Raw genomic sequence first — 19,265 nt, forward strand, 5'->3', positions numbered from 1 at the left:
ATTTCAGTTAACGTTTATTTTATTTCAAGTAATATTTTTGATTTATTTTATTTTTTGTGGTTTTAGTTAACTATAATAACCATTATATATATTTAATAATTACTAAGAATAACCAAATGGATGCATTACCATCTCAAGTAAATGTATCTTTCTTAAAGGATGTTTAATAATGGAAAACAAGATGAAGATAATTTTTTGCAGTGTAATGTTTTTGCAGCACAAACATGTGATCTCATCTTTTATTTATGATTGTGATGATGTGTTGATGTAATGGGCGTCCCTTTCCCACCAGATCAGCACAGATGTTTCCTGACTTTACGGAGTTTGTCAATTTTTTGAGCACTTTAAATGCGTCCTCACCACCGTAATCGTCACCGTTTGTGCTGACTGTGGCTTTTGGTAATATAAGACTGTCTGACATGAGTTTGCAATGGCTTTCTGTGTTGTAAACAGTGCCGTTATCTGTTAAAATGGACCGTTTTACACACCGCCGCTAGCATCGTTGTTACTGTACATATTCCGGCTGCACACACAAACATGTCAGTCCATAACGTTAGTCTAGCATGAATTATGCACTTTTGCAAAAACTCCCTTTATAATCACAAAACTGTGAAATGAAACTCTTACTTGCATCTTTTGTACTCTTTGTTGTTTGAGATGAGAGAATTCGCAAGCGCGTCGAATTGATTCAGAGTGCGCGTGCAACAAAACTCTGGTGTTTATGATGATGACTCATCTAAATGCTTCGGATTGGCGTGTTTTATCGCTGACTAATCTAATCGCATAAACGCATTGGCCATTGAGTTCATAAACGCGACAGAAACATGTGTGATTGGTTATAATGCTCAGCATTGCAAAAAAGTGCGCAAACATAAACCTGATGCAATCTAATGCCATGAATTGACACTTTTAATTCGTTTTCACCTTTCACTTTAATCGTGACAGCAGGAATAGATTTAGTTTAATTGTGCAGCAGCATTTTTTGCCCCATTACCTTGAATTCGTGGGGCATTTTTGTTCATTTTGATGCCATTTTTAAGCCAGCATTAATTTCTGAGCCCGCTTATAGACTTATGATATTCTGATTTGAACAGATTGTAGACACTTTAAACAAGTAGTACTTTAGTTTATCTATGTGTTTTCTCGTTCCTTTCTTATTCAATGTGGTGTTGTGGTTGATTCGTCACATATTTAAACATGAATGGTGTCGATGAGCTGCTCTTCCTCACTCGTAGTCATCGATGACATAATCACTGTGGGAATTTACTTTGTGGTTTTGTGGTCCCGTGTTGCAGTGATCTGAAATGACCTTGTTTCTTGCCCGGACATGTTTCGCAGCTCTTCCATTCTGTAAGCGTCTTACTCTCAATATAAACTCACAATGACGTCACACAAGCTTTTCAGTTCACCAGCACAGTGTTCAGATGTTTTAGCTTGTATATATTACCAGTTTTCCCCATGAATAAGTGATAATTTCATATTTCTTTCCACATAGACCCAGATACTCAAAACCCAAGCAAGAAAGGATGTGGTGGACAGTCTGTCCTGCGAGCACAAAGACGTGTGCTTGGTTTCAAAAGTCTCATCGGTGCAAAATGACCACAGTTTTACTCATCAATACGCCATCTTCAATAAGGAGATCACTCAGGTATGATCGCTGCACTCCGTCAGTGAAAATCAAGAGAGATTGCTTGAAAGAATAGTTCACTGAACTGAATAAAAAATGAAACAATTCAGCAGCACCATTTTATATGTTATTCATTTGGATTTTATGCAGTCATGCAAGGCATTTGCTTAAAACAAGAAAATAAAACAATATGCCAACAACATGCTCAGTGGCACAAATTTTACTTTTTGGATTTGAGAAAGAAAGAAAGAAAGAAAGAAAGAAATAGCATTTCATGTATTGTTAATTTGCTTATGCATTTTGCAGATTATTTTATAAAAAAAAAAAAAAAATATATATATATATATATATATATATATATATATACACACATACACACATACATACATTTTATTGCATTCCTGCAAATTATGCTAATATTAATTAACATATTAAATACAATTTATATCATTACTTTTTGTTGCATTTTACGGAAAAGAAAATATTTTTTACATTGTAACAATTTATTTTAACAATACAAAATACTGAAATTATTTTAAATAAACATAAATTAGTAATTAAGTCGTGCAAATTATACTAACAATTTAAATATAATTTTTAATAATATATATAAAATATAAATCATCATTGGAGGGAATATTTTGAAAATGCAGAAAAAAAAGCTTGCTTCATTTTCTTTATGCAAAATTTCTTTTTTAATTCTTGCTTTTGGGGGAAATCAATCCTGGAAATGTTCATTCATTCATCATTCATTTTGCTTCAACTTCACAGCTGAAATTCAGACTTTGTTTTAATATTTGGAAACGACATTGCCTTTGTGGATAGGTGGACCTGTGTTTGGTCACTTTTGATTTTTTTCCAGCTAAACTGAATCGGTTGAGTTACATTGCATCACTAATGTGGAAAATTACACTTGCCGTTTACAGACAAAAAAGCAGTGTAGATAAAGGTGAAAACAGAGCGTCCTGGCCCTTCTGACCCCGTTCAAGCCCCTCTGTTTCTTTTCTTTCACTCTTTTTGTCTGAAGTTGGAGAGCGGGCAGCACAGGGGAGTGGGAGGGAAGGGAACAGCCACAAGAGGAGCAATTATTTTGGGATGAGATCATTGTTTGGCCCTGTCTATTCACGCCTCTGGCCTTCTGAGACTAAACCGAGCCGCTCGAGCGCTCGCGTTATCTCATCGCCACGCTCGCTCTGACATACAAGGACATTTTTCGGGGATATTTGCTTCAGGACGCAGCTGCTGCTCTCAGCGGCCCGTGTGACCTGTGAGATTTACTGAGCTGAAGTGAAGTGGGCAGCGCAGTGTTTTAGATGACAGACGAGCCTCAGGAACAGTAACACGTCGTTAATGTTAATAGGCTGTAGAAATGCTGCCATTTGTTTAGGAAATGGCCTTTGGATGAATATTCGTGTTGGGCAAAGCCTCCATCTCTTATGGGCGATTCGGTTGACTGATAGCACTGATGAATCTGTGTTAGCGTAGCATTATAGAGTCAAGGATATGGAAATTGGCCTGCGTTTCATAAAGTAGAATTAAAGTCAACACATCCTCCAGTGCTCTTTAGGATTGCCCCATAAAAACCCTTTTGGGATTCACATAAAAATGGGTTAATTGTATAATTTTGATAATTAAAAGAAATTAGATATTTGTTTTTGTTTTTTTAAGAAAATGTGAGTGTTTGCCTATTAATACTATTATTCAGCAAGGCTGCATTAAATTGATCAAAAGTGACAGTAAAGACATTTATAATGTTGCAAAAGATTTCTATTTCAAATAAATTGTTCTTTTGAACTTTCTATACATCAAAATATCACGAAAAAAAAAATAAACAGAAATGTTTCCTGAGCAGCAAATCCACATGATTCCTGAAGGATCATAAATTCAGCTTTGCACCACAGGAATAAATTACATTTTAAAATGTATTCAAATAGAAAACAGTTATTTTAAATGGTAATAATATTTCACATTTTTACTGATTTTACTGCATTTTTATCAAATAAATGCAGACTTGGTGAGCAGAAGAGACTTCTTTCAAAAACATTTTTAAAAAATCTTACTGACCCCAAACCTTTGAATGCTGGTGTTAGTCTGTGGGATTTTTACAAGTTATTTGTATAGCGCTTTTCATGATACAAATCGTTGTAAAAAAAATGAAAACAAAGCGGCTTTACAGAAAATGTTAAGTTTCTACATTATATTTAGGAGTAGGTTATTAGTGGTGACTATGACAGAAGTGTACAGTAAAAATCATGCAGTTAGTTACAAATTGCATGTAATCAAACAGACGGTGAACACTATTAACTGCAATGATTAAATGTTGCTATCAAAAATTTGATAGATTTGTATGTTGTTCCAGGTAATTAGTAATCGAACAGTACATGTCTCATCAACAAGACACATACTAACCACACGTATGAGGAAGAGTTTTCACTTTAAGTCGAACATTTAAACAATCAAATAACCTGTTAGATATCAGTTTCACAGTACAGGTTTACTCAAAGAAGGAATCTGGAAAACCTGCATGACCTCAGCCGCGCTGATGACATCTATAGCCATATCATTTCACCAAAACATTCATTATGATTTACGGAATGTTATTTTTTGAAAAGCGGACTATTGTTTTAAAGGGAAGCGGAAGAAACAAAGTATGAAGTCATGGGTTTCTCATCACGGTGGGGTAGAAATGAGACGATAGAGTTGTTTACACAGGCCACGAATATTGCAATACCTTTGAGCCTGTGGGAAGCCATTAAAAATAATGGCTGATCTTTTATTAGAAGTGACATCATATTATTTTTTTATTTGCACTGTGAGATCTTGCCAAACATTGTGGTGGGTTTGTTTTTCTTGTCCACTTGTGATGTGTATCTCCTGTGTGTTTTTGATGTGAGAAAGATTTGGATTTATACTGAAACTCTGAGACCATGATAAAAATGATATGATCAATAAGTCATGGTAGAATATGTATTTTCATGAATTTAAACAATTAAAATAATTTACCAACTTCTTCTTTTTTTTTTTTTTTTTACATTTTACTCAGGTTATAAAAACTAAAACTGAAAAGAAAAAAAAAAAGAAAAAATCATCAAATCTTTTCCAAGGCAAGATTTCTCATTTTAAGTTAGTTTAACTTGATGTATTAAAATATATATATGTGAACCTGGAGCACAAAACCAGTCTTAAGTGTAAATTTTTGTAATTGAGATTTGTACTTTATCTGAAAGCTGAATAAATAATCTTTCCATTGATGTATGGTTTGTTAGGATCGGACAATATTTGGCTGAGATACAACTATTTGAAAATCTGGAATCTGAGGGTGCAAAAAAATCTAAATATTGAGAAAATAACCTTTAAAGTTGTTCAAATGAAGTTCTTAGCAATGCAAGTTTTTATACATTTACGGTAAGAAATTTACAAAATATCTTCATGGAACATGATCTTTACTTAATATCCTAATGATTTTTGGCATAAAAGAAAAATCTATAATTTTGACCCATACAATGTATTTTTGGCTATTGTTACAAATATACCCCAGCGACTTAAGACTGGTTTTGTGCTCCGGGGTCACATATATATTTAAAAAAGAGAAAAACTATTAAAATGATGAACACAACAAAATAACAAACTTCAACTACGATTAAAACTAAAAAGATAACTTGATATACAAATATAGCTAAAATGGTAGTAAACATGAATCAAATTCTATATTGACATTTAAAAAATGAAAATATTAACAAAATTACTAAAACTAACTACAATTAAAATAAAATGGAAATTAAGATGCAAAATATTAAAACAAAAATACAAAAATAAAAACATTTTTAGTTTAACTTGATACACTAAAATAACTAAAAATGGAAGTAAAAATGAATAAAAAGTTTAAAGAAATATAAAAAACTTTTTAAAATGACAAACACAACACAATCACTTAAACTTTAACTCAAATTTAAATTATAAATTATATAAAATATTATATATTATATAAAAATAGGTACTCTATTACTAAAATAACACTGCATTATACAAGATTCAAACACATGAGATTTTAAAACATAAGTTCAAATGATTTGTACCGCCAATTTGGTTATGATTAAAAATGTTTTTAAGTTGAAGGAGTTTGAAATATTTTACAGTGCACATGATTTTATATTTTCTTAAAAAGGTAGGAAAAAAAATAGTCGAGCAAAAATAACAACAGACGTCTTCTCGGCGATCAGTCATGTCTGTCTGGGACGAATTACGAGGCGAGGTTTAATATTTTAATATGCCCAATAGCAATAGTGATGGTTTCTGTAGCCAGCAGCACTAATAATTATCCTAAGCTGTCTCCTTACATTTAGCCCGATATGTTGGTTTTATTGGCTTTGGAGATCACATGCATTTAGTCTTGCAGAAATGACAACTTCATTTAACAATCGTTTGGTTTGTGCTGATGTGGGTGGGCTTTTTGAAGACCGCCAGTGGTCATACATTGTGTTCATACCAAATAAACATGTCCAGGACCTATCTGGACTCGGCCAGCTGGTTTCTATTCACGCAGTGCAAACATGGCCAGAAATGGTGCTTTCAAAAGCCTTATGCAACAATCTGTGAGCTCCAGCCAAAAGAAACCTTCACTGTTCATAACATGATATCTGAGAAACGGTGAGCAATCTCCCGATGATGTTTCTGAAGGCTTTCTGTAAGTCGAGACATAAGCAATCGCTATTTTCTTCAAAAACAAAAGTCACAGAGGAACTTCACTTTCCTCGGCGTGAAATAATAGACAGCGACTGTAACTTCTCATATGCTGCTATTTGCTTAATATTGTGTTTCCAGAGTGCACTCGGAAAGCTAAGCGAGCGTAAAATGGGCCTTAAGTGTCTCAACATGTGTTCATGTTTCAAACATTAACAATAAAATCCAAAGAAAAAACAGAAAGGTTGAAACTAACATCCTGATGTTATCCAGCCTGAATAGTTCAGAAATTGGTCATTTTGTAGAATTAACATTTGTTTTGAGCAGGTTTCATTAGTAATATTTATTAGAGGTAGGAATATTCTCTTCCACCAGCTTCAAATCTTTATCCTGAAAGAATAAATAAGTAAATAAATGTATAAATAAATAAATCTTTTATTTATTGCATTTTATTATGTAGTGTTTATTGCATTTATTGATATTCACTATTTTAGTTAGTTAGATATATTATATTATATTTACTTATCTAGTAATTAGCAATTTTGTCTCATTTTCTAAAAAATGTCTAAAAAAAATCTTAAACCAAGATACATTTGCTTCAGAAGCATAATGGCATAAGATGTTTAAAAAATTAAGTGAGAATTAAATTAGTTTTTTTTCTTTTTTTCTTCCAATCAGAATATATACCTGACAATGGGGCAAGAAAAATAATCTTGTTTTTAAATTTGGATTAATTTTTTTTTTTTTACCCCTTTGGCAGATATGTTTAAAAATAACAAAAACAAGACTTCATGTCTTATGTCATTTTGTTTCTCAAGTAAATGTTTCTTGATTCAAGGATGTTTAGATAGCTGTGTATTATATTTTATTATATTATCAGACTAGCATTTAAAAATTACTAAAATATAAAACATATATATGCACTAGCATTTTTTTGTTTGTTTGTTTTTGATGCATCTTGTTCACCAAGACTGCATTTATTTGATCAAAAATACAGTAAAAACAGTAATATTGTTATTTATTATTACAAATTAATACACACAATTTTTAAATATATTTTCAGGTGTAATTTAATCCTGTGATGCAAAGCTGAATTTTCAGCATCATTACTCCAGTCTTCAGTGTCTGAAATATAATGATTTCCATATGCTAATCCTTCAGAAATCATTCTACTATGCTGATTTGCTGCTCAATAAACATTTCTTATGATTATCATTAAACAGTTTTGCCACTTAATATTTTTTTGGAAACTGTGATGCATTTTTGTTCACACTGCAACTTATCTGCACTGCAACACACTGCAACACACACTTATCTTGTTTTCCATTAGAATTATTTATAACTTCTAAATCAAGATACATTTGCTTGATAATTCATAACTTTTTCCTGTTCTTATTTTCTGAAGAATGGACCAAAATTAAATGAGTTTCTTGTTTTAAACATAAACTTGCTTAGTTTTGATACATTTTCATAAAACAAGACTTAATATTGAAGTTAAATTGCTTCTCAAGTACATTTGTGACCCTGGATCACAAAACCAGTTTTAAGAGTCAATTTTCCGACATCTGAAAGCTGAATAAATAAGCTTTTGGCCGAGATACAACTATTTGAGAATCTGAGGGTGCAAAAAAATCAAAATATTGAGAAAATCACCTTTAAAGTTGTCCAAATGAAGTTCTTAGCAATACATATTACTAATCAAAAATGAAGTTTTGATATATTTACAGTAAGAAATTTACAAAATATCTTCATGGAACATAATCTTTACTTAATATCCTAATGATTTTTGTCATAAAAGAAAAATGGATAATTTTGACCCATACAATGTATTTTTGGCTATTGTTACAAATATACCCCAGCGACTTAAGACTGGTTTTGTGCTCCAGGGTCACATTTATTTTGGTTTAAGAATGTTTAGATGTTTGTAATGGAAAACGAGACAAAAGTACTAAATAAGAAAATCATTTTTTGAAGTGAGCAGGATTCAAAAGAACAGCATTGAAATAGAACTCTTTTGTAACATTATGAATGTCTTTCCTCTCACTTTTGTGTTCTAAAGCAGCCGCTCACAAGGTTCTACTTCAATTAGTAGGAAGGTAAGGATCTTGATTTTGAAGTAAGCATTTTATGTTCGTGTCCCGCAGGCAGAGACGTGGATCAGAGCGAAGCTGCGAGACCTGAGGGACACCAGTAACGTCCATAGATGTCCTCTGACCGACTGGGAGGAACTTTGTCAAACGCTCCAGAGAGATTTGAAGGACTTTGAGAACACCGTCATACAACTCAACCAGGTTAGGACAAACCGTCTTCATTAGGAGAGTAAAAGATTGATGAATCATCGTCAGGTTTCAACAGGTCCCTCGGCCAAAATCAACAAAAGAAGTTCTCCCTTTTGCAAATAAATGGCAAAACATTTACAAATTGTTATGGTAACAATCATTACTTCTTTTTTAATGTCGACTTGTCAAAACACAATTTTAACAGCTCAGCTTTGACAAGACCTGCAGAGCCTCAGAAAGCTTTTTGTGAGACGTCCAAAATCACACAAAATGTCGAGTCACTCCATGTTTTGTTTTTTTCCCAGCACAAATGCTAAATTTGTCCTTTACCCTTCATGTTGAAATTGTACATTGCAAATAATTAACCTCTCCTGACACACATCCCCGGTGGGTTGCAAAACCGGATCTCCTGTTAGCCTGAGACACGGAGAACGAGGACTTGGGTGGATTTCAAGCGCGCTGATATGATTAAGCTGTTGTTTTAGCAGGCCGTAGGTCTTTTGTTGCTCATGTAACGCTGATGAATGTTTGTGCAGATGGGAGAGCAATTAATGTGCAAGCTTAACCCAACATCTGACCTGGTGAAGAAACAGCTGGCTCAGATCCGCGACCAATGGAACGCGCTCAAACAGACGGCAGCCAATCAAATCAAGGCGATGGGCGGGGCTAAGACTCTCCAGGAGTTTAATAAGAAGGTGGATTGTCTGGAGGCGTGGATCAAAGAGAAGGTTAAACACACCACTTAACCTAGTTATACTAATTAACAGAGCCTTTTGATGGGGTTGTTTTTGGATTTGATCCTAAATGGATGATTTTAATAGATCTTAGTGGGTTATATGGAGATATGTTAGTGATTTTATGTTAGGATGAACCTCACAAAACCTGTCATGATCACTTTTCTATCAACAGTGAAAAGACTTAAACAAGAATTTATATTTTAAAGAACAATGTAAGAAAATTAAGCATAGTTTTAGGCCCATTACAGTTTTTTGTATTATTGTTATTATTATTATTTGTATTTATTTTTTTTTGCATTGTGACATTTTCATGACACAAACACATTTTCCATAAAATTCTTATTCTACATTCTTTAATGCATTTTTGAGCTTTTTTGTAATTCCTTTCATTTTTGTAAAAATAATTCTAAGTAATTGTAATACTGGAAAAAATACTGTAATATAATTTGTTACAATTCTATAATTTATTAAAATTTACATATATATATATATATATATATATATATGTACACATATTAAAACCCTTATATATGTATATATAAAATATATGTAATATATTATGTGTGTATTAAAAGTATTACAAAGTAAATGACATTACAATGAAATTTTGTGACATTTATTTTTGTATGTTTTGAAACATACTTTATTTATAAAATGTGGAGTTTGCAACACAACATGAAATGACCCATGTAAATATTAAAATATATTGAAATATTTGTTTTCTTGTGGGATTTTGGTCATATTATTCTTTCTTTCTGTTTTCCTTCGCTCATTAATCTTCGGCCTGCTTTGCATCTGCATCCAAGAAGCCGAGGTGTTACTGTTTTACGTCTCACCATGGTAGCCAGGCTCATTTAGAACAACAGTAGCTGCATTCAAAGAAAACAATCGCTGGGCTACAACAATTCAGGGCTGTAAAGCTTTTATGTGTGTCAGCAGGAACAGGAACAATTGCTGGCCAGTATCCTTGGGGAAAACACTGACAAGATGCAGCTTACCAGGAAGATACTGGATTTGAAACAGGTGGGTGATTCTAGACAACAGACACAGAAATTGCTGCTAAATTCTCAGCAGGCCTCAATTATCACTACTGGAAAGCAATTGGATTTTTTTTTGTTTTATCATCCAACGTAGTACCATTGTTTACCTGTATGTGAGCAAGTGCTTCTGATTTAAAATGCAGTCTGAGAGGCTGAGACCTTCTGCTTACGCACATATAAGCCGTCATTCATTATACTTACTCACAGACTGATTCACTAGCATCCCTAAAGCCAATTGAAACAGCCAGTTGTACTTCTAGGGTTGGGGATATTAGCCAAAGATGCAGTCCAAACACCTGGTTAAAATGTGCTTTGGTTAAATGTAAGATCCTTAGAGCTCAGGAAAACTTGTATGTCTGACTTCCTTTCAGGATGAGCAGCTGTATCATAATCTTCATGAAGAGATCAATCATATGGCCCTCAGACTGGAAAAACAGGGGAAGACGGAAGGAAAGACCATCTCAACCCGCAGGAAACACATCAACAAAATGTTAGTGCAAATACTACTACTACTAATAATAATAATACACGAAAAAAAATGATGATGGAAAAATGATTTTTTTAATTTATTTATATATATTTTTTTATTTATATATAAAATTATATATAATTATTATAAAATGGAATAAATTATACACACAAATGTGTATATATTATATTTTATAATAATATACACATATACACAATTATCATTTATTACTATAAAATATAATGTATACGCAGATACATATGCATATAAATTATTAGATTTTATAATTATATAATAATTATAATGATTGTAATATACACTAGTCAACATTTGAAGTGGATCAAAACTTTCATCAAAGTTATCCTAAAACCAAAATACGTTCTTGTCTTAGGACAACTTTGAGGAACTTTTGATCCACTTCAAATGTTGACTACTGTATATTATACTGACTAACATAATATATAAATATATAAATTATTATTATTATTTCATAGCTATTATATATATACACACACACACACACACACACACACACACATATAATAGCTATGAAATATAATAATTTATACAGACAAATGTGTATATTATATTTTATAATAATATATACATATATGCACAATTATAATTTGCCATAATTATTCATTTAATAATAATAATAATTATTATTATTATTAGCAATTTAATAATCATTTGATATATTATAATTATTTGAATATTTATATGTATTTAATAAAGTTAGTTATGTAATATGTACACATACAGAGACAATTATAATTTTTTGTAATTATATAAACTATTAAAAGCATAAATATTCAAATAATATTAAAAGCTAATAACTTTTTATCATCATCAATATATGAATAATTATAATTCTATGAATACATAAGAAATAATAATAATAATGTAAACAATAATTTAATAATTGTATGATTATATCATTTTTACTTATTAATTAAAATAAAATGTAATATTTGTCAACTACCTAGGTGGCTGAAGGCCCAGTCGCACTTGAAGGAATATCATGAGAATCTTCAGCTCGCCCTCGAAGTCTCGTCCTTCTACCAGCAGGCCGATAACATTGTCTGTTCCATCAACAACATGGTAATCAGTTTCCTTCGTTGAGCTATTTCTGTTCAAACCTCACAGGAAACCCCGTATCTGTGCCATTTCGCTTTGACTTGTCCTTTGATACGAAAGTAACCCAACTGTGTCTGTATGTTGACATGCTGATGTAATCGAAGAATGTTATTTATGGTTTGCTCTCCTTTTTTAACTTCTCATCCAGAGAAAAGGCCTCTCTGCAAGCAACGGAGTGGAAAACGCCAGAGACGGGGAAATTCGGGACATTGCCAGTCAAATCATGGTGCGCGATCCAAAATTCACATCCCATTATAGTCACACGAGGAGCCGCGAGCCGTGCTGTGAACACGCTGACCCTAAACGCGTTAGTTCACGGTCCAGCTCCATGTCAAACACCAGCCTGACGCCTGCGTTTGTTTTCTTGTCGTTCTGTGTGGTTTCAGATGCTGGATGTGAGCGTTTCCCAGCTCTCTAACCTGCACCCGGCGCTGGCAGCCCGCGTCGCACAGAAGCAGAGCGAGGTGAAAGACTGCTGGGCCGTTCTCCAGAAGACTCTCAGGTAACTCAGACTAGCAGAGTTATGCTTAAATGTCTAATTTCACATAGAACTACCGGTTTTCTCCCAATAAATTAATAAACAGCCTAATATGATAATGCTGCCAATAAGAATTTGAAAAGAAAGAATCTTTTAATAAATATTTTACATGCATGAATAAATCCAACCACCTTCCATAATCCGTGACCGACAAAGGAGCATCTTGGCAAGGATTTAAATCTTTAACAAGATTCAAATTGACACAGACAGAGTGAAAGACTGACCCCAATCAGGTTGGGTACAAGTGATTTCAAAACATTTCTAATTTGATTTTTGGATGCTGTGAACATAGGCGCCGATCCCATGGATGCTCGGGATCGTAAAGACTCTAGATATTATTTATCCACTATCATTTTGGCGAGACTGATCTGGTAATCTTTCCAATGCATACTTGTGTTTGCGCTCTGGAGAGAATCAAAAGGTTTATTTTTGTCCAGCAATGGACGGGACAAAAAAATATGTGAAAATGTATGTGAATTGAGGCTAGAGCACCCTCCGTGTTTAATTCCTGGATAAATCTAGCTGTGTTATAGCAGTTTTCACAGCAGCTCATATTTAGGCGGTCGCATGGAGTTTTATGTGGCAGTAGGCTATGCTTCAAAGTCGGAAAAATTATCAGGATATTTGTTAATTTCCTCTGTGAAAATCTCTATACAGTTAGAGTAAACATGCACACGGGCTTCATCGAATACTCCTTGCATCTGTTGATTTCATCTTGTGTGGATATTTGGTTTTATTTGGTGCAAATCTCCGGTTTCATCATCTCTGATCAGTAATAAACATGATATGCGGCCAGCTGATGTTAACTATATTTTAATCAAAACATAAAACATTATTTATCCTGTTTATATCTGCGAGGCGTCCGTTATACATTTTTCCTGTGTGTTAACGTCAGTATTTATGACTGCTGAATGTCTGACTACTTGAGTCTTGGTAATGTATCCCCCCACCGCCCCCCAAACATATGATTCGACTATCAGTCGACTATCGGCAAGATTCGACAATTCTGATTCGACTATGAAAATCCTTATTTGGGGACACCCCTACCTCTCAGAGAGACAAGAGCCATTTCCCTCCTTAATGGGCTTTCCACAGAGCCAAAGGCTCTTTCCACAATCCTGCTTTTGTTGCATTTGTAATCCCCACCACCAACCGCATGGGACACGGCCAGGAAACTGCTTCCAAATGATAATTAGATGCATATAAAAGATGTGTGCTTATTTTCACAATGCCACCAATTACCAATCTGAATTTTTCCTCCTGATGTTTTGAAAAGCTAAACACCAAAACAAACTGTTTGAAATTAAATTTAGCTGGAAACGACACTTAAACTCTTATGTTTGTTTGTTGCAATTTGGCCATTTTATTGCACCATCATCAGGCGTCCATATTGATTTCATCGTCGTTTGAGGTTTAAAAGTCTGCGATTCCTGTTCCTGCGCCCAGTTAGTCATACAGGGTCCTTAAAAAGCCTTAAAACGTCATAAATTTAGTTGTATAAAATTTAAGGCCATAACAAGTCTTAAATGCTACAAGAAAAGTCTTGATTATAATTTCAAGAAGTCTTGAATTTGAGGACTGATGATTATACTTCAAAAGGCTATGATTTCATTGAATAAATATGAGCTGCATGTTTCAAAGTCAAACCGTGGTGCGGGTGTTTTATATGAACGTATCTCTGAAGGGAACTGACTGTTTTCAGAAAGGTTTGGATGGCATTTTCAATTCATCTTACCTGTAATGCCTGATAAAGTAGCATTTATGACAGGGTTGCCAGGTCTGCAAAACCAAACCAGCCCAAATGTTTAGCAAAACTAGAGAATGAATTTGCATTTTCAAGAAGCCCATTTGCTTAAATTATTATAATAATTGATGCTTTTGACTCATCCCTTTTCTTAAAAAAGGGTTTAAAGGCTGAAATGTGAAATTTATCATTTTATAAAACTTTGTTTTAAACTTTATGTAGTAATAAATTATTATTTTTATAATAATTTCTATAATAATTTTATTAGGTATTTAAATAATTATTAAATGTGTATATCATTATTCAAATAATTATTAATAATACTATTATATTTATATGATTAATTTTATAGTTTTTTATGTAATATAAATATTATTATTGCACTATATGTATTATATTTTATAGTAAGAAATTGTAATTATTGTAAGTATTATATAAATTATTAAATACATCTATAAATATTCATATATCATACACCAATAAACGATCTGAATTTTCTCCCCTCATCAGCACGACACATTGAAACACTAAACGCCAAAACTTTTGTTGGAAACGGTGCTTAAACTCTCATTTGTTTGTTTGTTTGTTTGTACGTTGCAATGTGGTAACCAAATCCAAGTGTGAGCTTATTTTGTACTTTATTGCACCATCATCTAAGACGTCCGTATTTATTTCATCACCTTCCGAGATTTAAAAGTCTGCGATTCCTGTTTCTGAGCCCAGTTAGTCATAATAAATAGTGTGCTTACTGCAGAAAGCTTGCCATCTCCTCCTTATGCCTTCGGTTGAGGGTGAAGTATGTTTATGCCTGTAATTAGAGGAATTTATTCCTTATATTAAATGCATAAGAGTTTATTTGGGCAAAGCAGATGTTTAATCAAGATGAATTCATGGCAAAATTTACTAATGGTAAAATAATACACAAGCAGCTCGTTCTGTTCTGTGAAGGCAGTAAAAGTTCACAGCCGAGCAGGACGTTTCTGGGGGAAATTAATAAAGAGTTTCTCTATATAGAAGTCATAATATAAAAACAGATTCTGTTAATATGTGGATTTTTTAAGCCATTTTGACCTTCCTGGATGTAATTCTGTATTGTATGTTGTATATGTCTTGAATTTGGAGCAGTTAAAGTTCATCTGTCAAACGTTGGTTCTGCTTTTCTTTAACACCTGTGCATTTATGGATTATGTATGACTGGATTTATGAACGGGATAAGGTCAGGCTGGATACTGTATGGTCTCGTTGTTAACATCCACTTGCTCTTAGTCTGCACTATTAATCATTGTCAGATCAGTTGTTACTGTTACTTTTAGAACAGAGATGAACTTCTCATGCATCAATTGTTGTAATCTCGCAGGACAAAATGCAGGATTTATGTTCCCTAAGAGTGATTTATTTATTTTTTAAAGGAAGACACAAGTCACATTGCATGCGTTCCATAATGTAAAAACGTAAGCCTGAGCCTGGATTTGATTATTTAGATTGCATGTTAGGTGCATTACATATTCATTCATTTATTTTTTCCATAAATATTTTTAATGTATAATAAATGCTTTTCCTTATTCTTCATTGCTTATTAGTAGCATTAGCATCATGGTGGCAAACTTTGCAAAGCCAAACACCATTTACCTTTTTTTAAGGCAATGTAGACTTAAACTAGTGTGCATAGAATAGAGTAGAATAGATTTTTAATTTACGTAATTTTATATTTATGAGTAGAAATTTTATTTTATTTAATATATAATATTAAATAAATTATAATTAATACAATATATAGTTATAATATAAAATTATATTAATACAAATTATAAAATTGCATTTATATTTATTTATTTATTTATAATAATAATATATAATTAAAATGTAATTAATATAATTTTATTTATAATTATATATTTTATTAATATTGTAAACTAGTGTGTGTATAATATATAATATAAAATTGTATTTTGTATAATTGTATTAATTATTACATTTTTATTTATAAATATTATTATTATTATTAATATTAGATTTTAATATAAAATAATGATTCTCTTTATTCCTTATTAGAGGTGTTTTAATTTCTTCACATCATTTATCACTTCTGTATGCTTTGTTATTTCTTTACACTTTACAACATTTCTTAAGGAAATGTAAATGTATTAAAACTAGTGTGTGTGTGTATATGATATAATATCATACAATTTGTGTATATATGTATGTATGCTTGTGTGTTATCCTCCAAAGGTTGAGCATTTCAAGCTTTAAAGCTGAGGAATCTGGTTATTCCCATGTGCATATTTATTTTAAGACATGATGTAGTGTGTTTAGTGGCTTTGTTTGGAAAACATTGCTTAATTTTGGAATTTGCAAATACCAGATGTGTAATCCGCTATCATCGGTCGCTCACAGTCACTGTATTAAATTTCCGTAGAGTGACAACAAAAGCGAATCCAGCGTCAACATAATTAGAGGCAGTGCTGAAGCTTCTGTGTTCTTGGCTTGGTCTTGGGTCCTGCTGGCAGGTTGATTTGATGGCTGAGTGTTTGTGTTTGTAGGAACGAAAAGGCAGCTCAGCTCCCCTCCACCCCCTCGTTAACCAGGGACGGCAGTGACCCTGAAACCCCGAGCCAAGAGCCGCCCGGCAGCGTGGGAACAGACCCACACAGGATTATGGGAAAGGAGGTTAAAGAGGAACAAAATCGTCTGAAGGGGTTTACGGTATGCAGCTTTCATTCTATTATAATTCTACAAGTATATCCGCGTTCTCTCTCTCTCATACCACTTGTTTTTCTTTTCGTCCTTCTTTTTGGTTTCCACGCTGAACGGAAATGTTTAAATGGCACCAGAGGCCTTTTCACACGTTTCCCAAAATATTAAATTCTGTGAATTGATTCATCAAGCTGATGTTATGCAAATGTATTGATTTCACTAAGATGTAAAGAAGGTGTCTGCTTCGTTGTTTTACGGCAGTTGTTTTCTTTACACAGTGTTGAAGCCAAAAATAAAAAAAGCGGGGGATGAAATTTCTTCTAAATAGTGGTGATATTGGTTTCTAAACCACGTATTATACAAACTTAAATATTCTGTGCAGATTAATAAATAGTAAAATTGCACTTTTCGTGTGGAAATTAAAGCCACTGTTGCTGCTTGTTTTGAGGTGTTTTTAGCAGTGGTATTTTAGTATTAATTTTACACTGATATACTGTATTTATTAATATTTTGAACTAGCTTTTGTTTTTATGTTTTCAGTTTCAATATTTATATTATTCACATTTTAATTGATTTTAGGTTTTAGTAATTTTATGGTTTTGTAATTTTATTATTATTTGTTTTTTTATATTTTATAATATATATTATTATATATGTTATGCACTTTAAATAAACATAAATATTTTAAATAATTTATTTATAATAATATATTTTATTACTGTATATAATGTTTTCATTTATTCCTTGTTAGTGGTATTAACATTATGTTGGTAACTGAGAAGTGTTTTAGCAGTATTATTTTCGTACCATTTATATTCTGTTAAAGTATTTATTATAATATCTTAAATGAGCTATTTATATTTTCAGTTTTTCTAAGTTTCTGTAATATTTGCATTTTATTTTATTTCAGCATTACAAACTATTTTTAGTTTAGTTAACAATAACAGCACTTGATCTACTGCTTGGTGCTGAAGAGATCAGCACTTGCCTTAATTACATAATAGACGCTGTAAATGACCTCTGACGCGTTGAGTCTGGCTTCTCTTTAGGCCACACAAGTCAAATACAGTCGCTGCTCTCCACGGATGATGGTGCAGTTTGCTTTAATTTAATTTTAGAGTCACTAGTTAGTTAGGAGGGAAAAATGTGAGGTTGCTCTTTCTCTGTGTTGGTTTGGATGGGATGTAAATGAGTCAGTTTCTGTCATTTATTTTATGACATCCTCTCTATCTAACAAAGTCTCGTTGTCTGTGAGACACCGCTTTCAGGAAAGCCTTCGGAGGTGTTATTGACACTGGCAGGACAGATCTAGACGTTTCCATTCGTTCGATAATGCTGCGAGGGCAAAAACAGGCCGCCAGGACAAACAGCATTCTCTCAAAACTCCCGAATCTAGACGTTTTCATATCCTCTCTGACATTATGGCTGTAATAACATCTTTTGGACGTACCTGCAGAAAATGGAGGAAAACACTCATTGGATTAAAGAAATAGCAGCATAAACCATTTGTTATGTTATAGGCCATTAGCGCTGAAGAAGGGCTTCATTGTGTGTAGTATGATTATCTTGGATGTGTTTCTGGATGTTATTATGCCAGTCCTCCCTTTCTCAGTGTTTTTTTTTAAGGAAATTAATACTTTTATTCAGCAAGGACACATTAAAGTGATCAAAAGTGACAGTAAAGACATTTATAATGTTACAAAAGATTTCCATTTCAAATAAATGCTGTTCTTCTGAACTTTCTATTCATCAAATCATCATGAAAAACAAAACGTTTCACAGTTTCCAAAAAATATGAAGCAGCACATGACTACTTGAAATTATTCATATTAAATATACATTTCTATTGATTATACTATTTTTATACTATTTTTCGGTATAATATATTATAAATATAAATTATAATATTGTTAGTTTAAATAAATTAAATATATTAGTTAATATAAACAATTTAAATAAATAAACAAATATTTTAAATAACATAATTAATGCAAACTAAATTAAAAATAGTATTAATGTTATTTTAGGTCTGATTTCTAATTAATATTAAAGTATCATTGTGAAAAAAGTATCACAGTTTCCACAAAAATATGAAGTGGCACAAATGTTTTCAACATCATCATCATAATAATAATAATAATAATAATAATAATAAATGTTTCTTGAGCAGCATATTAGAATGATTTCTGAAGGATCATGTGACACTGAAGACTGGAGTAATGATACTGAAAACATAGTTTTGATCACAGAAATTAATTACATTTTACAATATATTCACATAGAAAACTGTTATTTTAAATTGTAATAAAATTTCACAGTT

At 32.4% G+C, this 19,265-nt stretch overlaps 1 protein-coding gene across 5 annotated transcripts in view; it reads left to right on the top strand.

Moving 5' to 3' along the window:
- Positions 1 to 19,265, top strand: part of LOC131552243 (uncharacterized) — a 59,743-nt gene that overhangs the window by 4,637 nt on the left and 35,841 nt on the right. For 4 of the 5 annotated variants that reach the window (XM_058795880.1, XM_058795883.1, XM_058795882.1 and 1 more), the window contains exons 3-11: positions 1,496 to 1,648; positions 8,452 to 8,598; positions 9,123 to 9,314; positions 10,260 to 10,346; positions 10,735 to 10,853; positions 11,819 to 11,933; positions 12,118 to 12,195; positions 12,356 to 12,471; positions 16,792 to 16,954. In XM_058795880.1, coding sequence (XP_058651863.1) covers positions 1,496 to 1,648; positions 8,452 to 8,598; positions 9,123 to 9,314; positions 10,260 to 10,346; positions 10,735 to 10,853; positions 11,819 to 11,933; positions 12,118 to 12,195; positions 12,356 to 12,471; positions 16,792 to 16,954 — 1,170 coding nt within the window. The remainder of the gene's footprint in view (positions 1 to 1,495; positions 1,649 to 8,451; positions 8,599 to 9,122; positions 9,315 to 10,259; positions 10,347 to 10,734; positions 10,854 to 11,818; positions 11,934 to 12,117; positions 12,196 to 12,355; positions 12,472 to 16,791; positions 16,955 to 19,265) is intronic. The other variant, XM_058795881.1, reaches the window with a different exon arrangement.

The sequence above is a fragment of the Onychostoma macrolepis genome, chromosome 13 (genome assembly GCF_012432095.1).
Source record: "Onychostoma macrolepis isolate SWU-2019 chromosome 13, ASM1243209v1, whole genome shotgun sequence".
Lineage (NCBI taxonomy): Eukaryota > Metazoa > Chordata > Actinopteri > Cypriniformes > Cyprinidae > Onychostoma > Onychostoma macrolepis.